The sequence below is a fragment of the Schistocerca piceifrons genome, chromosome 1, assembly GCF_021461385.2.
Source record: "Schistocerca piceifrons isolate TAMUIC-IGC-003096 chromosome 1, iqSchPice1.1, whole genome shotgun sequence".
Lineage (NCBI taxonomy): Eukaryota > Metazoa > Arthropoda > Insecta > Orthoptera > Acrididae > Schistocerca > Schistocerca piceifrons.
This window is the reverse complement of record NC_060138.1, coordinates 264,625,491-264,645,883: the sequence shown is the minus strand read 5'-3', so window position 1 is coordinate 264,645,883 and position 20,393 is coordinate 264,625,491. Positions and strand designations below refer to the sequence as shown.

The following is a 20,393-nucleotide window of genomic DNA, read 5'->3' as shown; positions in this document are numbered from 1 at the left end:
GGAAGGTTAACAAGAGGGGCTCAGACCCCAGAGTAAGGGGGGATCCACCTGCAGCAAGGGTGATGGTAGGCAAAGGTCACTGTGTCATTTTTATTCTTCACAAATACCTGAACTCGTCTATTACTTTTAGTGTCTGATTTCCTCGTCTAATTCCTGTAGCATCACCTTATTTAATTCATCTGCATTCCATTACCCTTGTTTTACTTTCATCATTGTTCATTTTTAACCCATTTTCAAGAGAGTATCCATTTTGTTCAGCTGCTCTTCCACACCCTTTGCTGTCTTTGATAGAATTATGGTGGCATCAGCAAACCTCAACTTTAATTTCCTTTTCAGGTTTCTCCTTGCTTTCCTTTACTGCTTGCTCAATGTACAGATTGAGTAGCATTGGGGTTAGGCTACAACCCTGTCTCACTCCCTTCCCTTTTGTGTCTTTTGAATTTTATAACTGCAGTCTGATTTTGTACAAGAGGTAAATAACTTTTTGTAGTAAGCCACGAGTTACTACACCTATTGCCGACAGTGGACGTAAGACGGGTCACTACAGCAAGCTTAATGTGCACTGACATCCATTGTGTCCACAGCTACCCAAAGTGGCAGCCAGGGGCAGCCCTGTGACAGACTGCCATCAGCAGGTTCTCCGTGCACACACAACACAACACAACACCAGTGACACCTGATGTGAATGCCCCAATTTGTAGGGGCTTGGACAGGCCTCCGGACCCTCAATTGTTAAATGTGTTCAAGATATGTAAACTAATTTCATTGTTTTCCTGTTGATGACACTCCATGACCCAATAAATTTGTGTCTCTTGTATGGCAATGTGTTTACTTGTGTTCGCAGTTAGAACACAAGTCGCGATGTCAGTGGTGGAATTTTCATGTGTTCTGGATCCTGTTGTTTTTCTGCCATTTGGCTCTTCCATGGAGCCTTTACTCCGGTGACTTTTGCAACAACAGCAGTCATGTATGGCTGTGTTGGAACAGTTGTTGGTTACACTGAACAGGCTCAGCTGCTGGTTGTTCACCTGCCACCATTCCCTCCCTGTGGTGAATTGTGGAAGACTGGGACACTTATACAAGAAATGGATTTGTGAACATTTTACGGCATTCTGGGTGGTTGGTATGGAAATCAGTAAGGCTTTTTCTTATCAGGGATACCCTCCTATATGTATCACTTAGTGTACCTATCAGCTCGTCTACGAGAACAGTGTTGGTCTTTTTGATTGTGTTTTCTCTCCTATCAACACAAGCATACACACGTGGTCACCATGCACGTTGAATTCTATCAGTGTTGCAAAACAGCCGTAGCAGTCATATTGGGATAGGGTTGCTGAACTTCATGGCCTCAGTTGTAAGTGTCAGTTCATTGTGGCTAAGTCTCAGGAATCTTATGCAGACACCATGGTCAGAGATGAAATCTTTCATTCGGTCCCAGATAAGGGCCTGTATTAACTTGTTTTTTAGTTTCAGGATTCTACATTAGAAGAAGTTTTGAATATTGTACAATTGTTCGAGGTTTCCCACAGCAAAGGCCTCAATTAGAGGCTTGGAGGGATGTCACCTTTGTTGAGGGGAAGCAATCCCAGCACATGGAGTCTAGCACAGTTGGGGAAGAGGATGTAGCCACACTACAAACAAGCTAATTGAACTGATGTGCACAAACACGTCATTGGCAGCAGTAACAGTGAAGGCCACTTCCTTCATGCATCTTTTGTTTTTTACCGAGTGAGGTGGCGCAGTGGTTAGACACTGGACTCACATTCGGGAGGACGATGGTTCAATCCCGCGTCCGACCATCCTGATTTAGGTTTTCCATGATTTCCCTAAATCGCTCCAGGCAAATGCCGGGATGGTTCCTTTCAAAGGGCACGGCCGACTTCCTTCCCTAATCCGATGAGACCAATGACCTCTCTGTCTGGTTTCCTTCACTCAACAAACCAACCAACCATATTTTGTTTTGTACAGCACAATTGGACAGCCTGCTCCAAGTGTTGGACCTTTTGCCATGTATGTAATAATAAAATAAAAATTAAAAAAAAAATAGTCACATAGCAGTGATAAGTTGATATCTACAATCCCCTCCTCCACGAGCCATTGCAAGACTCAATGGTTGTCAATACTTGCACTGTTCCATTGTTGTGTTTCCTGTTGTCTGCAAGCCAGTACAAACTTTTCATTGAAGTGCAAGTAATGGGTAAGCCATTAATCCTACAGGTCAACACGTGGGCTGCCGTGTCCCAACTCAACTCACAGACGTGTGCCAGGCTAGGGTCCCCCCATTGGCATGCATTGAGCATCAGTTGGAAGTTGTAACAAGCAGCAGAGTCCTGTTCTTGGCCAGTTAGTATCTAACATAAAAAAGGTCACTGTTAATGCACAGGCAATCATAGACACTTACTCCCTTCCTCACCTGGAGGATTTCAAAAATTGAATTGTCTGAAGCCTACCTACAAATTCAATTGGATGAGGCATCAAAACAATTGCTTTTGGTTAAAATGCCTTTTGGCCTCTATTAGTATCGGCAGCTAATGTTTGTGGTTGCTAGTCCGCCTGCAATCTTCCAACATCTTTTAGAACATGTTATGATGGTTGTCCCTCATTGCCTTAACTATGTGATATTTTCACGATAGGTGCTACTGCAGAGGATCACCTACGTAACCTCTTACTGTTCTATAGGCTGCGGGTCTCTAATGATGTCTCACTAAGTTTCACTTTCTCCAGCCTTTCATGATTTATTTGGGTCATGAAATTTTCTGGCAGGACATGTACCCCTGGAACAACATGTGCCACCATTATGACTTTGCCCTGTACATCTAATCTATGAGAACTTTAGGCATTCCTCGTTACGTGGCATACTATCCCAAGTTTATTCCCAGAGTAGCTACTGTTGCCCACCCCTTTCATCTGTTGCTTTGGAAAAGTGCTCCTTTTGTTTCATATGCAGCCTGTCAACATGTTCCTGTGCAGCTTAAGGATAGTCTTCAATCCACGCTGTGTCTTTCAACATTTCAACCTGGTAAGCATCTAGTCCTGGCTGGTCCTGCCCACAGACGCATCCCAGTACAAGTAGGGCGTGGTCCCGGCCCATCGCCATTCAGATGGCTCCAAACAGCGTGTCACCTTTGCATCGAAAACACTCAACTCTGCTCAACAGCATTATTCTCAGGTGGAAGAAGAAGCTGTTGGTATTGCTCATGCCTAAAAAAAAATTCATGTGTTCTTGTGTGATGCAATTTTTTTTTTAATTACTGACCATACGCTCTTGTTTTCCCTGTTTAGCCTGTTGGCATCATTACCAGACAAAGCCTCTCATCACTTTCAGCACTGGGCTCTGTTCTTGTCCTGGTACAATTACAAGATCTATTTTCATCCCACTTTGTAACATGCAAATGGAGGTACTCTGTCCTGGCTCCCCATGGGCCCTGACTCCTTGTTCAACCAGGAGGAACTGCTTTGCTTTCAACTATATATGGTGGCAAAGCACACAGTGGATGGCTTCCTCATCACCAGTTCATGTATTGCCACTGCTGTGGTGGTGGATCTGGTGCTCTGGCAAGTCGTACACTTAGTACAATGTGGATAGCCCCTCTGTCCATTTGGCCGGTCATGGGACCCATTTTGGAATTCTTCTGCATTGTGCCATCACCTCTTCTGCTTGAATGCCATTATTCCCTTGTGAATGGAAGAGATTACTCTCCATGTTGTGGTTGTAGTGGCTCTGTGGTGGGAGGTCCTCTGGTTATTACATCAGGGGCACAGGGAGTCTTTCACATAAAACTGTTGTTGTGCCACCAAGTGTTTCTGACAATGATTCTCAGTTTGTTGATGTTCATGCCTGGCACCCCAGTATGGGCCAGGAAGGCACCCTCATGGGATTCTTGCCATCATTCACTACCAGCATGGTTGTCATGTCTAAATGATATACATCAAAAATCACCTTGGGGCACACCACCAGAATCAGTTGTGTCCCAAGATGGGAGCAATGTCCCCACCTCGGGAGTTGGGCCTGACACCTCATTCTTTATCGGTTCCGGCTGCTCTGGGGATAGAGCAGGCCTTGTCATGCCTGCATTCCCTGGCAGTCGGCACTTTGTCAGCAGTGACAGCTGGTTTGGTTTTTGTGACCAGTGCCAGGCTCTCCAACTATGCTGAGCTGGTGCCACCATCTGTTGCAGAGCCTCTCCTTCCCAGTCAGCCATCGCCACTGCCTGTGCTGGCACCACTCATCATGGACTTTGCCATCCAGATTGCTCTCACCTCCCTGTCACTGGTCCTGTTGTCACTACCTCTGGATCATAGGGTCCCAGGTTCGATTCCTGGTCAGGTTGGGGATTTTCTCTGCCTGAGGAATGGGCATTTGCGTTGTCATCATCATTTCGTCATCATCATTATTTGTGACAGGGGCTAGATTGGACTGTGTAAAAATTGGACTGTGTAAAATTGGGACTTTGTATGGGTGCTGATGACAGTGCAGTTGAGCACTCTCCACAAACCAAACATCACAAACCAAACATCACTGGTCCTGTTCAATGGGAACCTCAGGGTCCTCGGGTGCCATCACCGCCATTGGTCTGTACATGCCAGTCTGGGCGGATTGGGCAACTTGGTTGCTGTCACCAACACTGACACAGTTGCTGTGGATATCTCTTTTAGTCACACCATCATGGACATCAGGACCTGGTCTTTCACCCTGCAAGGATGGAGCAGTATAGTAACCTTCAGGTCACTATGCATGTTGCCCACAGCAGACATAAGTTGTGCTACTATAGCACTGACATTCAGATGGCGTGCCCACTAGTGGAGTCTGTGCAAAATACCATGGCCGGTAGATGTGCTGTTGGCAGGGCATGCGTGGGGAGAGCAGTAGCAGTAAGTGTTATGGGCAGCTGCTGTAGCAGAAATGCTGAGTGCTGGAGGGGAAGTACCATTCTAAACTGATGCTATTGTTTTTTGTAAATATTAATTGGAGTCTCTTCGCACTCACACTTGCATAGTGACCATTCAAAAAGATCTGTCACCTCTGCTTTGGTCAGTATCTGAAAAGAATTCCACTGAAAATGTAGCAATTTATTTTCGCTTGCTTTGTTAATCATTTATAACTTTCACAGAGGTGCCTTGAGTCACGAATTTTGAGTAAAGCCTACATATTTCACTTGCTACCATGTTAAAATTTGCTTCTTTTGCCAAAATGTCACATCATTAATATGTTGTGCAGACACAATTGTGAGAGAATTATGGAACAGGAAAAGTATGGCCGGTAGCTTATGGAAAAGCTCATCCTCAGACCAAAGTAAATGTGTAATGTCTTTAGTTATGTTGTCCCCAAAGCCATAGTATTTCTCATTTCACCTGTTATTGATGCCCTTAAAAATTAAATTCTTTCATTAAAATAACACAGTAGATAATGAAGTTTTGCATAATAAACATATGGAAAAATACTGTCCTCTTTAGTGTGCTATCATTTCCCAAAATCTCTTTGTGATTACTCAAATCATTTATGAAATATGAGGAATATTGTAAATATTTTGCTCTGGTTTTATTGCTAATGTGGTGCAATCACAAGTGAATGTGGTACATTAGATCAATTTTCTCGAGATTAGTGACAGACTGAGACCTCCACCCACATCTAAAGAAAAACTGAATGTTAGTTAAATTTCATAAGCAGCAACGTATCATGTAATATACACCAAACACAATCATAGTGACCACTACTTTTCATTGCAAACTTTTTGATTTTTTTGCATGGATAGTGCCATTATAATGGTGGCTCCTTAGTTGTTAAAAGTGTATGAAAAGTATAAACTACTTTTATTGTATTCTTGTTGATGTCACTCCATTACTCAATAAACTGTATCTGTTTCACAGCCGTGCGTGTCCCTGTGGTCCTGTTTAGAACACCTTTCACTCTCTATTTTTTATTCTGCCACCTTCAATATTTCAAAGAATGTGTTCCAGGTAATACTGTCAAAAGCTATCTTTAAATCTATAAATGCTAAAAACATATGTTTGCCTTTCTTTAGTCTATCTTCTAAGATAACACATCGCATCAGTTTGGCCCCATATGTTCAAACAATTTTCTGGAACATAAACTGATCTTCCCCAAGGTCAGTTTCTACCAGTTTCTCCACTTTTATGTAAATAATTAGTATCAATATTTTGCAAACATTACTCTTGAAACTGATAGTTTGGTAATGCATGTACCAGAATCTGCTTTATTTGAGATTTAAATTATTGGATTCTTCTTGTAGTCTGAGTGTATTTCACCTCTCATATATCTGTCACACCAGGAGGAATCTGAGGGAATGTTGTATACTCAAGTGGCCTTATTTCAACTTTGGTCTTTCAGTGTTCTGTCAAATTCTCCTCATAGTATCGTATCTCTGATCTCATGCTCATCCTCATCCTCATCCTCATCCTCATCCTCATCCTCATCCACTTCCCCTTCCCCTTCCCCTTCCCCTTCCCCTTCCCCTTCCCCTTCCCCTTCCCCTTCCCCTTCCCCTTCCCTTTCCCTTTCTGTAACATTGTCTTCAATAAAATTCTTCTGGGCTGTTGACCACACTGTCAGTATATAAAATTGCCTGATGTTTCGGCCACTATTGCAAGTGGCCTTCCTCATGGCTTTGTGCTGATCTGACTGCTAAATGAAAGAGACATCAGATCTTATATAATAGTGGAGGAAGCTGTTTCTGTAACTTGATAAGGTACTTGAGGATAGGAGAAGGGGTATTAGGTGTTCTCTATTGGTCTTAATATTATTTCTTGTCATTGGTGGATACAGACATGCTTAATTGATATTTACATTATATCTTGCTGTTGGTGGAAACAGGCAAATTAGAAATGGGTAGTATCTGTGATGTAGTGCTATTTACGTGTTGCCGGGTGTGGGCTGTGGCATGCCTGCATTGTGTGTATGAATGCCTGTGTGAGTTGCATTGTGCGTGCTGTCCACCCTTAGCGTTGTCACTTCTGGCAGCCAGGACACCAGAAGTCTATACTGTTCTCTCTATTCATGTTGGTGAGTCACTTGTCTATTTCTATCACCCCTCTAATCTTCCTCCTCAATGCAAATGAGTATTTTGCCAGTATGTGGCTATGCAGAATATTCTCTCTTTATTGCACTCATCCTGGTGTTCCACTACCACTGACCTGGTGCATTGATCCAAACATATATATCTTTTATGCTCTACAATTTGTGTGTTGATCGGCCGCCACGTCTCGTCTACATATGCCAGTCCACATTTGCAACCAGTTTCGTAGACTCATGTTGTGTTTAGCTTGTTGACTACATCTTTCATTGAATCTAGAATATATTTTACTTTGTTATTCCTCTGAAAGATTGGCTTGAGGCCAGCTTAGTGGAGAATTTTGCCCACACATTCAGTGACCCATTGTACATAAGGTATTAGAGCAGTGTTCTGTGTGTTCTGCTGCTCTCCCCTATTGCCTCCATCCTTTGTCGTCATAGTTTTACCTGTCATATTCTTGCCATAACCACTGGCTCCAAAAATGGATCTGAGATTTCATAGTTGTCATCACTATTCTGTGGGCACTTCTGGTTGAGGTGTGAAAGACAGACTACTTCTGCTAAGGATGATGGTGGGAGAAGGCGTGGAGGTACCTGCAATGCTGGTGGCCTTTCTGTATACTCTCTGTCCCAGTTTACCATCAGGCTTTTGGTTAACGTCCACATTAAGGAAAGGCAACAACCCATTCTTTTCAATATCCATAGTAATTTCTATCTTACCATGCTGTTGATTGAGATGTTGGTGGAACATCTGTAGTTATTCCTTTCCACGTGACCAGATGATGAAGGTATCACCAACATATCGGAGCCAGCAGTCAGGGCATAATGGATTGGACTGGAGAGCTGTTTCTTGCAATGCCTCCATAAGATGTTTGCTGCAATAGGGGAGAGAGGGGAAATCGTAGCTGCACTGTCCATCTATTCATAAAATTCCCCTATTCAACTAAAACGGGTGGTCATTGAACAGTGACGCACTAGTTTGCAGATGTCTGGTGCCATGTCTGACACTGGTATAATTGTGAATAGAGACTTCACGTCAAAACTACCCATCAGATCTGTAGCTAGGACATATTTTCTTTTTAAAAGTGTCACAAAATGGGTGGAGTCCTTGACATACTTCAGTGCCAGTTCTTTTGTTGGTTTGTAGGTTCATGAATTATTACTATCCACTATGGATCTTAAAGAAAAGTGATCTTTGTGGACCTTTAGTACCCCATACTTCCTTGGTGCCTGTAGAGCTTGCAAGATGAGTCTTTTGGCCATGTTGAAGTTCATTTGAGTTTGCTTCAACAGTGCTTGTGTTGATTTGATTATCTTGGCTGTCAGATCATCCTTAAGTTTCCTATAAATCAGTTCTCTAAGAAGACCTTCCATTTGTTTGTTGTAGTCTATTGTGTCCAGTACCACGGTGATGTTGCCCTTGTCTGCGTGTATCACTACTAAGTGCGGGTTCTTCTTCACATCCATGACAGCATGGCATTCCTCCCTGCTGATGTTTTGTTTGGGTGGCTTTGCATGAGTCAGTACTTGTACCTTTTCTTGTTGGATGTTCTCCACTTCATCTTGTGATCGTTGATGTACCTAAGTCTCAATAGATTCTATGATATCCTCTTTTGTAACTCATTATGGTGTGATTGCAAAATTCATCTCCTTAGCTGGAATTTGTGTGGCTGCGTCAATTAAGGTGTGGCTGGAGATGTTGACCACTGTCCTTTGCGTGTCCAACATTGATTCTTCTTCTGTCAGTGTTGACTGCAGTTTGGTGAACTTCCTCTTCTGACGGTCAGAGATATTGTCGCTTGATGTTGTGGGTTGTTGAAAGGTTATCCTGTTGACCTTCTCCCAGTCTTCCATCTGCAGCTTCCTTGTCAGGAAGAGATGCTGTTCACACAATTTCCTGTTGGTGTTGTCAAGGCTGATATGAATGTATCGGATCTTTTCCCACACTCACTTGTAAACAGTTATTCTTAGCCTTGTTTGGTTTTATACGGGGCATCAGCTGTAAGAATTTTGGCACTATGCTGGTGTTTCTACATCTCTTCAAGAAGGCAAGATCATTCAGCAGTTTACCTCTTTTTAGCTGCAGCAGTTCAATCTGCCTAATGTTTATGTATAATTCCTTCCCATACAGGTTGATTAAATGTAAGCAAAGGCTTGCGCAGCCTTTGTCACTGTCAATAAAATTCATCTGGGCTGTTGACCACATTATCAGTATGTGAAATTGTCCAACATTTTGGCAACTATTGCAAGTGGCATTCCTCAGGGCTTTGTACTGAGCTGACTGCTGAAAGAGAGAGATTTTAAATCTTATATAATAGTGGAGAAGCTGTTTACATAATTTGATAGGGTACTTGAGAGTAGGAGGAGGAGTGTCATGTGTTCTCTATTGGTCTTTATATTATTTGTTAGTATTGATGGGTAAAGATTTGCTTCATTGGTATTTACATTATTTCTTGCAGTTGTTGGAAACAGGCAAATTAGAAACAGCACTGCATCACAGCTAACACCCATTTCTAATTCACCTTTTCCACCAGTGGCAAGAAATAATGTAAACACCAGTCAAGCACATATTTACCATTAGAAAACAGCATTACATCACTGCTAATGTCTGTTTCTAATTTGTCTGTTTCTACCAATGGCAATAAATAATGTAAAAATCAATCAAACACATCTTTATCCACCAATGAGAAGGAATAATGTGAAGTCCAATAGAGAACTCCTAACACCCCTCCTCCTGTCCTCAAGTACCCTATCAAATTATGTAAACAGCTTCCTCCAATACTATATATGATCTAAAGTCTCTCTCATTCAGCAGTCAGCTCAACACAAAGCCCTGGGAAAAACCACTTGCAGTAGTGGCCAAATCATTGGACAATTTTATTTATTGACAATGACGATGGCTGCGCAAGCCAGTGCTTACATTTAACTAACCTATGAAATTGAATTGCTGTGGCTGAAAAGAGGTAAAGTGCTCAATGATCTTGCCTTCTTGAAGAGATGTAGGAACACTAACAGAGTGCCAAAATTCTTACGGCTGATGCCCCATATATACAAGACTAAGAAATTCTGTTTACAAGGGAGTAAGGCTTTGCTGAGGGAAAGGATCTTGCACATTCGTATTAGTCTTGACAACAAAAACAGCAAATTGCGTGAATTGAACTTCTTCCTGACAGGGAAGCTGGAGATAGGAGACTGGGAGAAGGTCAACAGGTTAACCTTTCAACAACCCACATCATTAAGCAACAATATCACTGACCATCAGATGAGGAGTTTTCCAGCCACTCCTTAATTGATGTAGCCACACAAATTCTGGCCAAGGGGATGAATTTTGCAGTCACACCATAATGAGTTCCAAAAGAGGATATCATAGAATCTGTTAAGACTTGGGTACATTATCTATCATAAGATGAAGCAGAGAAGATCCAACAAGAAAGGGTATGAGACCTGACTCATGCAAAGCCACCCAAATGAAACATCAGCGGGGAGGAATGCCATGCTGTCATGGATCTGAGGAAGAACCCTCACTTAGCAGTGAGACATGCAGACAAGGGTAATGCTACCGTGGTACTGGACACAATACATGACAACAAACAAAGTGAAGATCTTCTTAGAAAACCTATTTATAGAAAACTTAAGAGTGGTCTGATGGCCAAGGTAATTAAATCGACAGAAGCACTGCTGAAGCAAACTCAAATGAACTGTGACATAGCCAAAAGACTCATCCCACAAGTTCTACAGGCACCAAGGAAGTATGGGGTACCAAAGGTCCACAAAGAGCATTTTCCTTTAAGATCCACAGTGGACAGTAATAATTCATGGACCTACTAACTAGCAAAAGAACTGGCACTGAACCTTCGACATGTAGTGAGCTACACAGATTCATATGTCAAAGACTCAACCCATTTTGTGACACTTTTAAAAGGAAAGTGTGTCCTAACTACAGATCTGATGGGTAGTTTTGATGTGAAGTCTCTATTCGCAAATGTACCAGTGTCAGACATGATGATCATCTTACAGGAAAACATGGCTCCAGACATCTGCGAACTAGTGCATCGCTGTTCAACGACCACCTGTTTTAGTTGGATAGGGGAATTTTATGAATAGATGGACAGTGCAGCTACGATTTCCCCTCTCTCCCCTGTTGCAGCAGACATCTTCATGGAGGCATTGCAAGAGACAGCTCTCCAGACCAATCAATCATACCCTGGTTGCTGGCTCTGATATGTTGATGATACCTTCATCATCTGGTCACATGGAAAGGAATAACTACAGAAGATGCGCCAATATCTCAAATGACAGCATAGTAAGATAGAAATTACTATGGATATTGAAAAGAATGGGTTGCTGCCTTTCGTCGTTGTGGACATTTACCAAAAGCCCAATGGTAAACTAGGGCAGAGAGTAAACAGAAAAGCCACCAGCAGGGAGCAGGGAGGTACCTCCATGCCTCCTCCTTCATCACCCTATGCTGAAGAAGTCTGTCCTTCATGCTTTAACCAGGAGGGCCCACAGAATCAGCGATGACAAACATCTGGAGTTGGAACTACAAAACCTCAGATCCGTATTTGGAGCTGATGTTTATGGCAAGAATATGGTAGATTACTCAGTGATGACAAATACTTAAGGTAACAGAGAAGAGCAGGAGGAAGCATTCAACATAGCTGTATTACAATACAATGGTCCACTGAATGTCTGGGCAAAATTCTCCGCTGAACCTGCATCAAGCCAATCTTCCAGAGCAATAACAAAATTAAAGATGTTCTAGGCTCAAGAAAAGATGTGGTCGACAAGTAGACAGGCATCTATGAAATCCGATGCGAATGTGGGTTGATGTATGTTGGCAAGACATTGAGGCCCATCAGCACATAAATTGCAGAGCACAAAAGATGTATCTGTCTGGGACAATGCATCAGGTAAGTGGTGGCGGAACACTGGGATGGGTGTAATAATGAGTTAACATTCTGTAAAGTCCGCTTACCGGCAAACAGCCATTTACATTGAGGAGGAACATTGCAGGGATGATAGATATAGCCAAGTGACCCGCCAACATGAATAGAATGGAAGAGTATAGGTTTCTGGTATCCTGGCTGCCAGAAGTGACAACACTAAGGGATGACAGAGTGCACAAAAAAAGTCACGGGAGACCACATTGGACATATGTACACATAGTGTAGGCATGCCACAGCTCGCACCTGGCAACAAGTAAACACTGCTGTGTAACAGTTACCACCCATTTCTATTTTGCCTGTTTCCACCAATGACAAGAAATAATGTAAACTCCAATGAAGCACATCTTTATCCACCAATGACAAGGAGTAATTTAAAGACCAATAGAGAGTGCCTAGCACTAATCCCCTATCCTTTAGTACCCTATCAAATTATGTAAACAGTTTCCTCCACTATTACAGAGTCCACCACAAAAATGTATACACACTTTGTCAGGATCTATCGAGATTTCGATATTGTTATTCGGTTCAAGTTATGAGTGTGTTGTTGTATGGTCTTTGGCTCAACAGATGTTAGTACTTTCATCTCGGTATTGAGAAAACAAGATGGCTGGAGCACACTTGACATTCGAACAACGAAAAGCTATTTTTCACTTTGGTAATACCGTTGAAGTGCAATGTCAGTGGAGGTGGTACTTTGAAACAGAACCACTAACCTGCCTGACAATTAAATGCATCGTTAACAAGTTTGAGTTGCATGGAATGATTTGTGATATTCACAAAGAAAGATCAGGAAGACAGTGTACAGTTATAAGTCCTGCTTGCTGTTGTGTTGGAAACGTTTGTTAATTCTCCACAGAAATCTGCTACACAGTGTGCATGTGAAGTGGGGGTTAGCAGTACAAGTATACAAAGAACTCTGAAAGCTGAAAAGTGGAAAGTTTACATTCTGAAATTACTACACGCGATTAATGATGACAGTGAAACTTCCTGGCAGATTAAAACTGTGTGCCCGACCGAGACTCGAACTCGGGGCCTTTGCCTTTCGTAGGCAAGTGCTCTACCATCTGAGCTACTGAAGCACGACTCACACCCGGTACTCACAGCTTTACTTCTGCCAGTATCCGTCTCCTACCTTCCAAACTTTACAGAAGCTCTCCTGCGAACCTTACAGAACCAGCACTCCTGAAAGAAAGGATACTGCGGAGACATGGCTTAGCCACAGCCTGGGGGATGTTTCCAGAATGAGATTTTCACTCTGCAGTGGAGTGTGCGCTGATATGAAACTTCCTGGCAGATTAAAACTGTGTGCCCGACCGAGACTCGAACTCGGGACCTTTGCCTTTCGCTGAATGCAATTTTGTGAATGGCGTCAGCAAATGGTAACTGATGACAAACAATTTGTGATGAAGGTAGTGTGGAGTGACAAGGCACAATTTAAACTTAATGGAACCATGAATTGGCATAACAGTGCGTACTGGGCACTGGAATAGCCACATATTTATATGGATAAAGTGGTCAGTCTACGAGGGATTCATGTGTGGTGTGGACTATCATCTAGGGGCTTAGTAGGACCCTTTTTCTTTGAAGCTACTGTCACTGGAGAAGTGTACCTGAAATGTTACGCACATCAATTTTTCCAGGTATACGTGCACTTTATGGAGCTGATGATGAGGTCTTCTACCAACAGGATGGGGCGCCAGCACACTGCCACCTAGCCATACGAGCCTTCCTGGATGACAATTTTCTGCGGCATTGGATTGGACGAAGAGGGACAATTGAGTTCCCTCCACGGTCGCCAGGTCTAACACCAACGGACTTTTACTTGTGGGGAATTGTGAAAGATAACAGCTATCGACGTAAGCCATGCACGCTGGAGGGGCTTCACCAAGAGATTACAGCGACATGTGCAGCGGTCTCCACTGTAACATTGACTGACATAGTTGTGGCGACCCCTCATTGTTTTTTATGTGTATAGTCATCAGGGGTGAACATTTTGAACATTTAAAGTAACCGTGTGTAAGCTAAATGTAAAATAAACACATAAGTAATACTTTTTGTTCCTTAAAGTGTGTATACATTTTTCTGGCAGACTCTGTGTATAAGATCTAAAGTCTCTCTCATTCAAAGTCTCTCTCATTCAGCATTCTGTTCAGTGCAATGCCCTGAGGAAGGCTGCTTCCAATAGCAGCCAAAACTTCAGAGTATTTTATATATTGACAGTGCAGTCAACAGCCCAGAAGAATTTTATTGACATTGACAATGGCTGCAGAAGCCTAAGTTTACATTGTCTTCAAGTTCATTTGCTTTTTATAATGTTTCTTTATGTTCTGTCCATCTTTTAACTTTCTCTTCTTTGCTAGGGGTACTGGCTTTCCATGTGAGTTTCTGATATTCACAGAGCTGCTTCCCATTTTATCCGAAGGTCTGTTTCATTTTCATATTGGCAGCATATATCTTTCTACATGTGCATGTTTCTACAGCCTCCCACTTGTTTGCTAGCAATTCATGTGTAGCAATTTCATACTTTCTGTTAATCACCTTTTGATACATCTGTATTTCCTTTTGTCTGCTCCATTTTGTGCCCTTTCCATATCATCATCTATGTTAAATTCAAAATCTCAAAGCTACCTGTTTGTCTTCTTTTGTGTTCATTTCTCATGGTTCCATCAGTTGTTGCTGAATATTCCCTCTGAAACTCCTAACACAACCTCTAGTTCTTTCAGTTTATCTAAGTCCCATCGTCTTAAATTCCTACCTTTTTGCAGTTTTAATCTGAAATCATAACCAATAAATTATGAGCAGAGTGTGCGTATCAGCTCTTGAACATGTTTGACAGTTTAAAATATGGTTTCAAAATCTCTGCCTTAACATTATATAGCCAATCTGAAACGTTTCAGATTCTCCAAGTCTTTTCTATGTATACAGCCAAGTGTTGACACTGATTAAATTATGCTCTGTGCAAAATTCTACCATGCAGCTTCTGATTCCTTCCTTTCTTCCAGTCCATATTCTCCTACTGTTTTTCACTCTCTCCCTATCCCTACTATTGACTTCTAGTTCTCCATAACAATTAAATTTTTGCCTCACTTAACTTGCTCAATAATTTTATTTCTCGGATTATAAATCCCTTTCATCTCTTTGTCATCTGTGGAACTAGTTGGCATATAAACTTGTACTACTGTGGTGAGTGTTGGCTTTGTCTCTATCTTGGCTACAATTATGCACTCACTATGCTGGTCATACTTTGACCATATAGTAGAGCTACAAGCCCGCACAAAAAATAATGGATGTAGTTTCCTCTTGCTTTCAGCTGTTCACAGTAACAGCACAGCAAGGCCATGTTGGCTAATGTTAGAATCATCCAGGTTGTTTCTGCTGCAACTATTGAAAAGCCTGCTGCCTCACTTCCAGAACCATATCTTTTACTGGCATCTCCACACATATCAATGCGTTGTGATTGGCCTTATGGTACGTCCATCACCGTCGTTGATGCATGCAAGCCTCCCATCTTGGTAAGATTCATAAGAATTGCAGGTAACCAAGAGATACCGAATCGAATTACATTGAAAAGGGAGTTGTGACACAATTTGACTAAAAGAAGGAATCACTTGATAAGACACATCTTGAGGTTTCAAGGAACTGCCAGATTGGTAATGGAAGGGGAAGTGTGTGGCACAAAAATTGTAGAGGAGGACAAAGGCTTTACTACGGTAAGCAGGTTCAAATGGATTTAGTTTTCTCTAGTTATGGAGAAATGAAGAAGATTGAACATGATAGACTATCATGAAGAGCTGTATCAGACCATTCTTCAGACTGGAAACTACAACAATAACAGTAGGCTGAAGAAAGAGTGAATCAAATATATTAAAGTTTTGCATGCACAGTAATTTTTGTACTTCACCTATTTTACTTATTTGCAGTTACTATCTAATTATAACAACCAAGATAGTGCAGTTGACGGAGAACATTTTAATTTAATTTGAGATTCTATACTGTCCAATCACATTAATGTCACCATCTGTCAAAAGCCTGAATAACCACTTGTTTCAGCAAGGACTGCTGTGAGATGTGTGGGAAGAGTGTCAGTGAGGTTGTGGAAGGTACTGACTCCAGAGCCGTGCACAAGCTTTCTCAGTTGAGGATCCATGGCGTGGGCAGCCTGACCAAGATGGTCTTGCAGATTCTTGACTGGATTGAGATTCCGGGAGTTTAATGGCCAAGGGAATATGGTAAACCCATTCTGGTGCTCTTGGAACCACACACATGCACTGTGAACTGTGTGTTATGTTGTATTGTCTTGCTGGTGGAAGCCATCTAGCCAAAGAAAAAACAAACCGCATGTAGGAGTGGACAACATTGGCTTGTGCTGATTGATTGTGCCTTCCATAATGACAAATTCACCCAGGGAATGCATAAAAGCATTCCCCAGACCATAACACTCCCTCCTAAAGCCTGGACCCTTCCCATAAGTGTTGCAGGGTGTTTTCAGATATTTCATGTTGTACACAACAACAGCCATCTGTTGATGGAGCACAAAGTGTGATTCATCTGAAAAGGCCACTTGTCACTCAGTGGATGTCCAGTTGTGGTACTCACTTGCAAATTCCAGCCTCCATCACAAATGACAAGCAGTCAGCATGGCTGCATGAACAAGGGGCCTACTGCAGAGGCCCATACACAGCAACATTTGGTGAGCAGTCATTGAGGAGACACTGTTGGTAGCCCCTCGGTTTATCTGGGCAGTCAATTGCTCAACAGTTGTACATTCGTACACACTTCCACAATTCATTCCTGTCATCTATGACCTGTGGTGCACCACATTTGCCTTGGCACCAATTATGGAAAGCACCATTTAGAGATGCACAATACACTTAGCCACAGCAGCATGCAAATGGCTTACAAACATAGCAATTTTGGAAATGCTTCCACTGTTGGCCCAAAAGCCAATGATCATGTTGTTTTGAATGTCTGATAAATTGCTCTGTTTCTGCGTTATGATGACTGCATTGTTTTTTGCATCCCCTCAACAAGATTCATATACCCTCCACTACTAGTGCTGTGACCTACTGTCTGTGAGATGTTATTGCACGTTGAACATTGGTGGTGAATACATTAATTTGAATGGACCATGTATTTTGATACATACTTGATATTGTTCTAGATCTCGTGCAGAGCAAAATTACAAACTTAATTTTCCTTTTAGGAGCTGAAAATACTATACCAGTTGGAACAGTGGAAGTTAAAGTGTCACTGGTGCCTGCTTTAAGCCAGCCACTATCACAGAATGTAATTACTGCCCAAAAGAATTTGGAGAAGTCAGTGAGAACAGAAAGGTGCAAAATATTTTTGCTGTATGCTAAAACATGGTGGAAGGATTATTTATCAGTTAGGTCAGAGCATTCCACAAGAACTGTCAAAATATATGCTCAAGATGAAAATTTGGAAACAAAGTAAGAATGGATATGTACTATATTTTGAAGATATTACTGTTAATTAATATATCCTCATTGTTCCTAATTTCTTTTGTTGTGCTAGAACTTTATACTATTTAGTTTTGAACAGTCCCCCAGCACCATACAAGAATACCCCTTTATGAAATAATTCATCAAATGAAGTGTTCAGCAGTGAAAGTGCTAACACATGATAGTGTATTTTGAATTATAACATGCTAATACATAGCATGCTAGCTAATACATATGGTTAAATTAAAAATACAAGATCATAAATACAATAAGACAAAACCGTTTATATTGTAAACTGTACATCCTAGCAGCACATATGGAACTACTTGTTACAAGCAAGTGGTGCATTTGCAAACTCAACAGATAACATGATCTAACTAATCCATTGTGAATTGAGCGTTAGCACTTTCTTCTTTCATTTGTATGTTGATATTTTTCTTTGAGTTTGAGACTTCTTAGTAATATAACAGAACAGCAGCCTTACTCATGTCAGCTGGCAAGTTATAGTTTGACTTTTTTGATTTGGGCTTGGGGTGAGAATGCTCTACACAGTTCCTTCCAGTACCTCAGTACTTTCTCCCATGTTCATTTCATTTGACCCAGCAAGGCACTGTCCTGAACATCAACCTCCATTTAACTGATGACTTAGTAAAAGCTTGGTTCACACCAAGCATACTACTACCGTATTTACTCGAATCTAAGCCGCACTTTTTTTCCGGTTTTTGTAATCCAAAAAACCGCCTGCGGCTTAGAATCGAGTGCAAAGCAAGCGGAAGTTCTTAAAAATGTCGGTGGGTGCCACCACAACTAACTTCTGCCGTCGAATATATGTAGCGCTACACAGGCATGCTTTGTAGGGTGCTGTTTGTAGGCACAAAGATTAATACTGGCGCCAAAACCTCTGCGTCAGTAAATAAATTTAAAAAAAAGGTGGAAGACAAGCTTTTTTTTCTCCGCGCCGAGTTTCGACCACTGCATTTTCATACATTATCCAACGAAGTAAATACTAATTCCGTATTGTTCATCTTCGAATGTAGCAGCATTTCAATGTACTACGAAAACCCGACTGGCAAGAATGTTTAGTATGTTTGTCAATATGGCCAACTCTACGTTCTGAATTTTTTCCTATCTGTGAGAAGAGATGGTTGCTAATACGAACTTTTATTCTTGTCACCATAAGAATAATACGAATATAAACATTTTGCCATGTATTGTTTCGTGTTTGCTACTATCTCATTTAAATCCTGTCTGCGTAATAAACCACAAAACTAGAGTGAGACAACAGCAAACGCGGAAGAATATACATATCATGTCGTGTATATTCGTATTATTCTTATGCTAAACAGTGATACAGTCAGAAATGAAGCGAGGCAATTGCCTAGATTTTTAAATCTAAGATGACTCTAATTTCTGTGCAGAATGTAATGTACTAAAGAGGCGCCTGCAAAGATTTTCAAACGGAGAAAAATTTTCGCTAAACTCTTGTTCAGAACATCTTCTATCATACGCAGTCTATTTTTTGGTTCTTGTTAATCATTATCAAAGAAAGCAGTGTAAGTAACAACAAGTAGCAGTCTCTTGCCATTGTTTCGCTAATGAGACGATTCCTCTCTCTCTCTTTTTCTTTTTTTTTTATTTGTAAGCGGCAGTAGCGCGCTCAAAAGCAAGCCATGCCGCGATCGGCGACAGGCCATAAATACGCAGTATCAGAGTACGACAAACAATGCATGACACAGTACAGTAATGCATTTTCAGCGTAGAGTGACGTAAACACCTATAACAAAGAAAACTGCGCTTATCAGATCAAAGAAAAATAAGCAATCAATTCAAACCAGACGAAGCACGTGAAAAAGGAAGGGTACCCATATAAACACGGACGGAGCGCCTGACGCATAGCAATGGCTACCTGGTAAAGCTTAACTGCTAAGCTTACGACTTGAACCAAACTACTGTAGCTGTATCGTCATTCATTCGACCTAAATTGTCTCATATTACAGTGGACCAACTTTGTTTCGATTTGGAGGTCCAGCCTAAAACTTTTCTCTCCCCTTGAATTTCGAGTCTCAAATTTCAGGTGCGGCTTAGATTCGGGAAATTTTTTTTCCTTGATTTCGAGTCTCATTTTTCAGGTGCGGCTTAGATTTGAGTGCGGCTTAGACTCGAGTAAATACGGTAATCAACAAAGCCTGCCCTCAGCCGGTGCCACCTGTTCACATAAAAAGATTTCTCCCCCATTCAGTCTGGTCACCTGTGGACACATCATTTGCAGAGAGAAGCAGTTTCTTTACCAGTATGCTGTGCCATATCTCCACATACACACAACTCTGGTATCTGACTGTGCAGAAGTCGAAAGCCTGCTGGAAGAAATGGACCTAGTTAGCCATTAGAGGGCATAGTATTGCCACAGTTCTGCATTTGCAGTGTGAGCTCACCACTTGTCATGCCATGTGAATATGCATGCCAATACAAATGCAACCACCCAGTGAACCATCAGTCAGTTCTATAATCACATCTGATATTTTCAGTTGTCATCATTGCTGTACTGTGGACCATTCAATAACAACTGCAGTTGGCACTTGATCTTTCTCTCTGGTCACAATTCACATTGTCTTTCTCTTTGCTGTTGACACCATTGTGGTGAGGATTTCAGCTTTGCATTTCATTTGTTACGTATCTTGCTTTAATGTGTCCTTGTCTGTGTCCTGCTTGCTGTCAGTCTCCTGTGTTTAGCTTGGCTATGCTTGGTGTCATGTTCTCTTCTGCAGTTAGCACTTTCATGTTGAAGCTTCAGATGTTTCTCTTCTGGCTTCTGATGCATGTGCTGATATGTGGTTACTTGTGGATATAGCACTGGGAAAAAGGAAGTTATTCAATAGCATGGACATTAAATTGGTTTGTCTGTTGGAGCAACAACAGCAGCTAATGCAACAGCAGCAACTTCAGATGTAGGGT

At 41.7% G+C, this 20,393-nt stretch overlaps 1 protein-coding gene across 3 annotated transcripts in view; it reads left to right on the top strand.

The window, feature by feature from the left end:
* The window catches only part of LOC124787242 (centrosomal protein of 76 kDa-like), a 134,212-nt gene that overhangs the window by 46,437 nt on the left and 67,382 nt on the right, over window positions 1–20,393 (top strand). For 2 of the 3 annotated variants that reach the window (XR_007015969.1, XM_047254324.1), the window contains exons 4-5: window positions 5,869–5,958; window positions 17,183–17,429. Coding sequence is in view for 2 of the 3 variants with exons in the window: in XM_047254324.1 (XP_047110280.1) it covers window positions 5,869–5,958; window positions 17,183–17,429 (337 nt within the window). In the remaining variant the exon portion in view is untranslated. The remainder of the gene's footprint in view (window positions 1–5,868; window positions 5,959–17,182; window positions 17,430–20,393) is intronic. The other variant, XM_047254325.1, reaches the window with a different exon arrangement.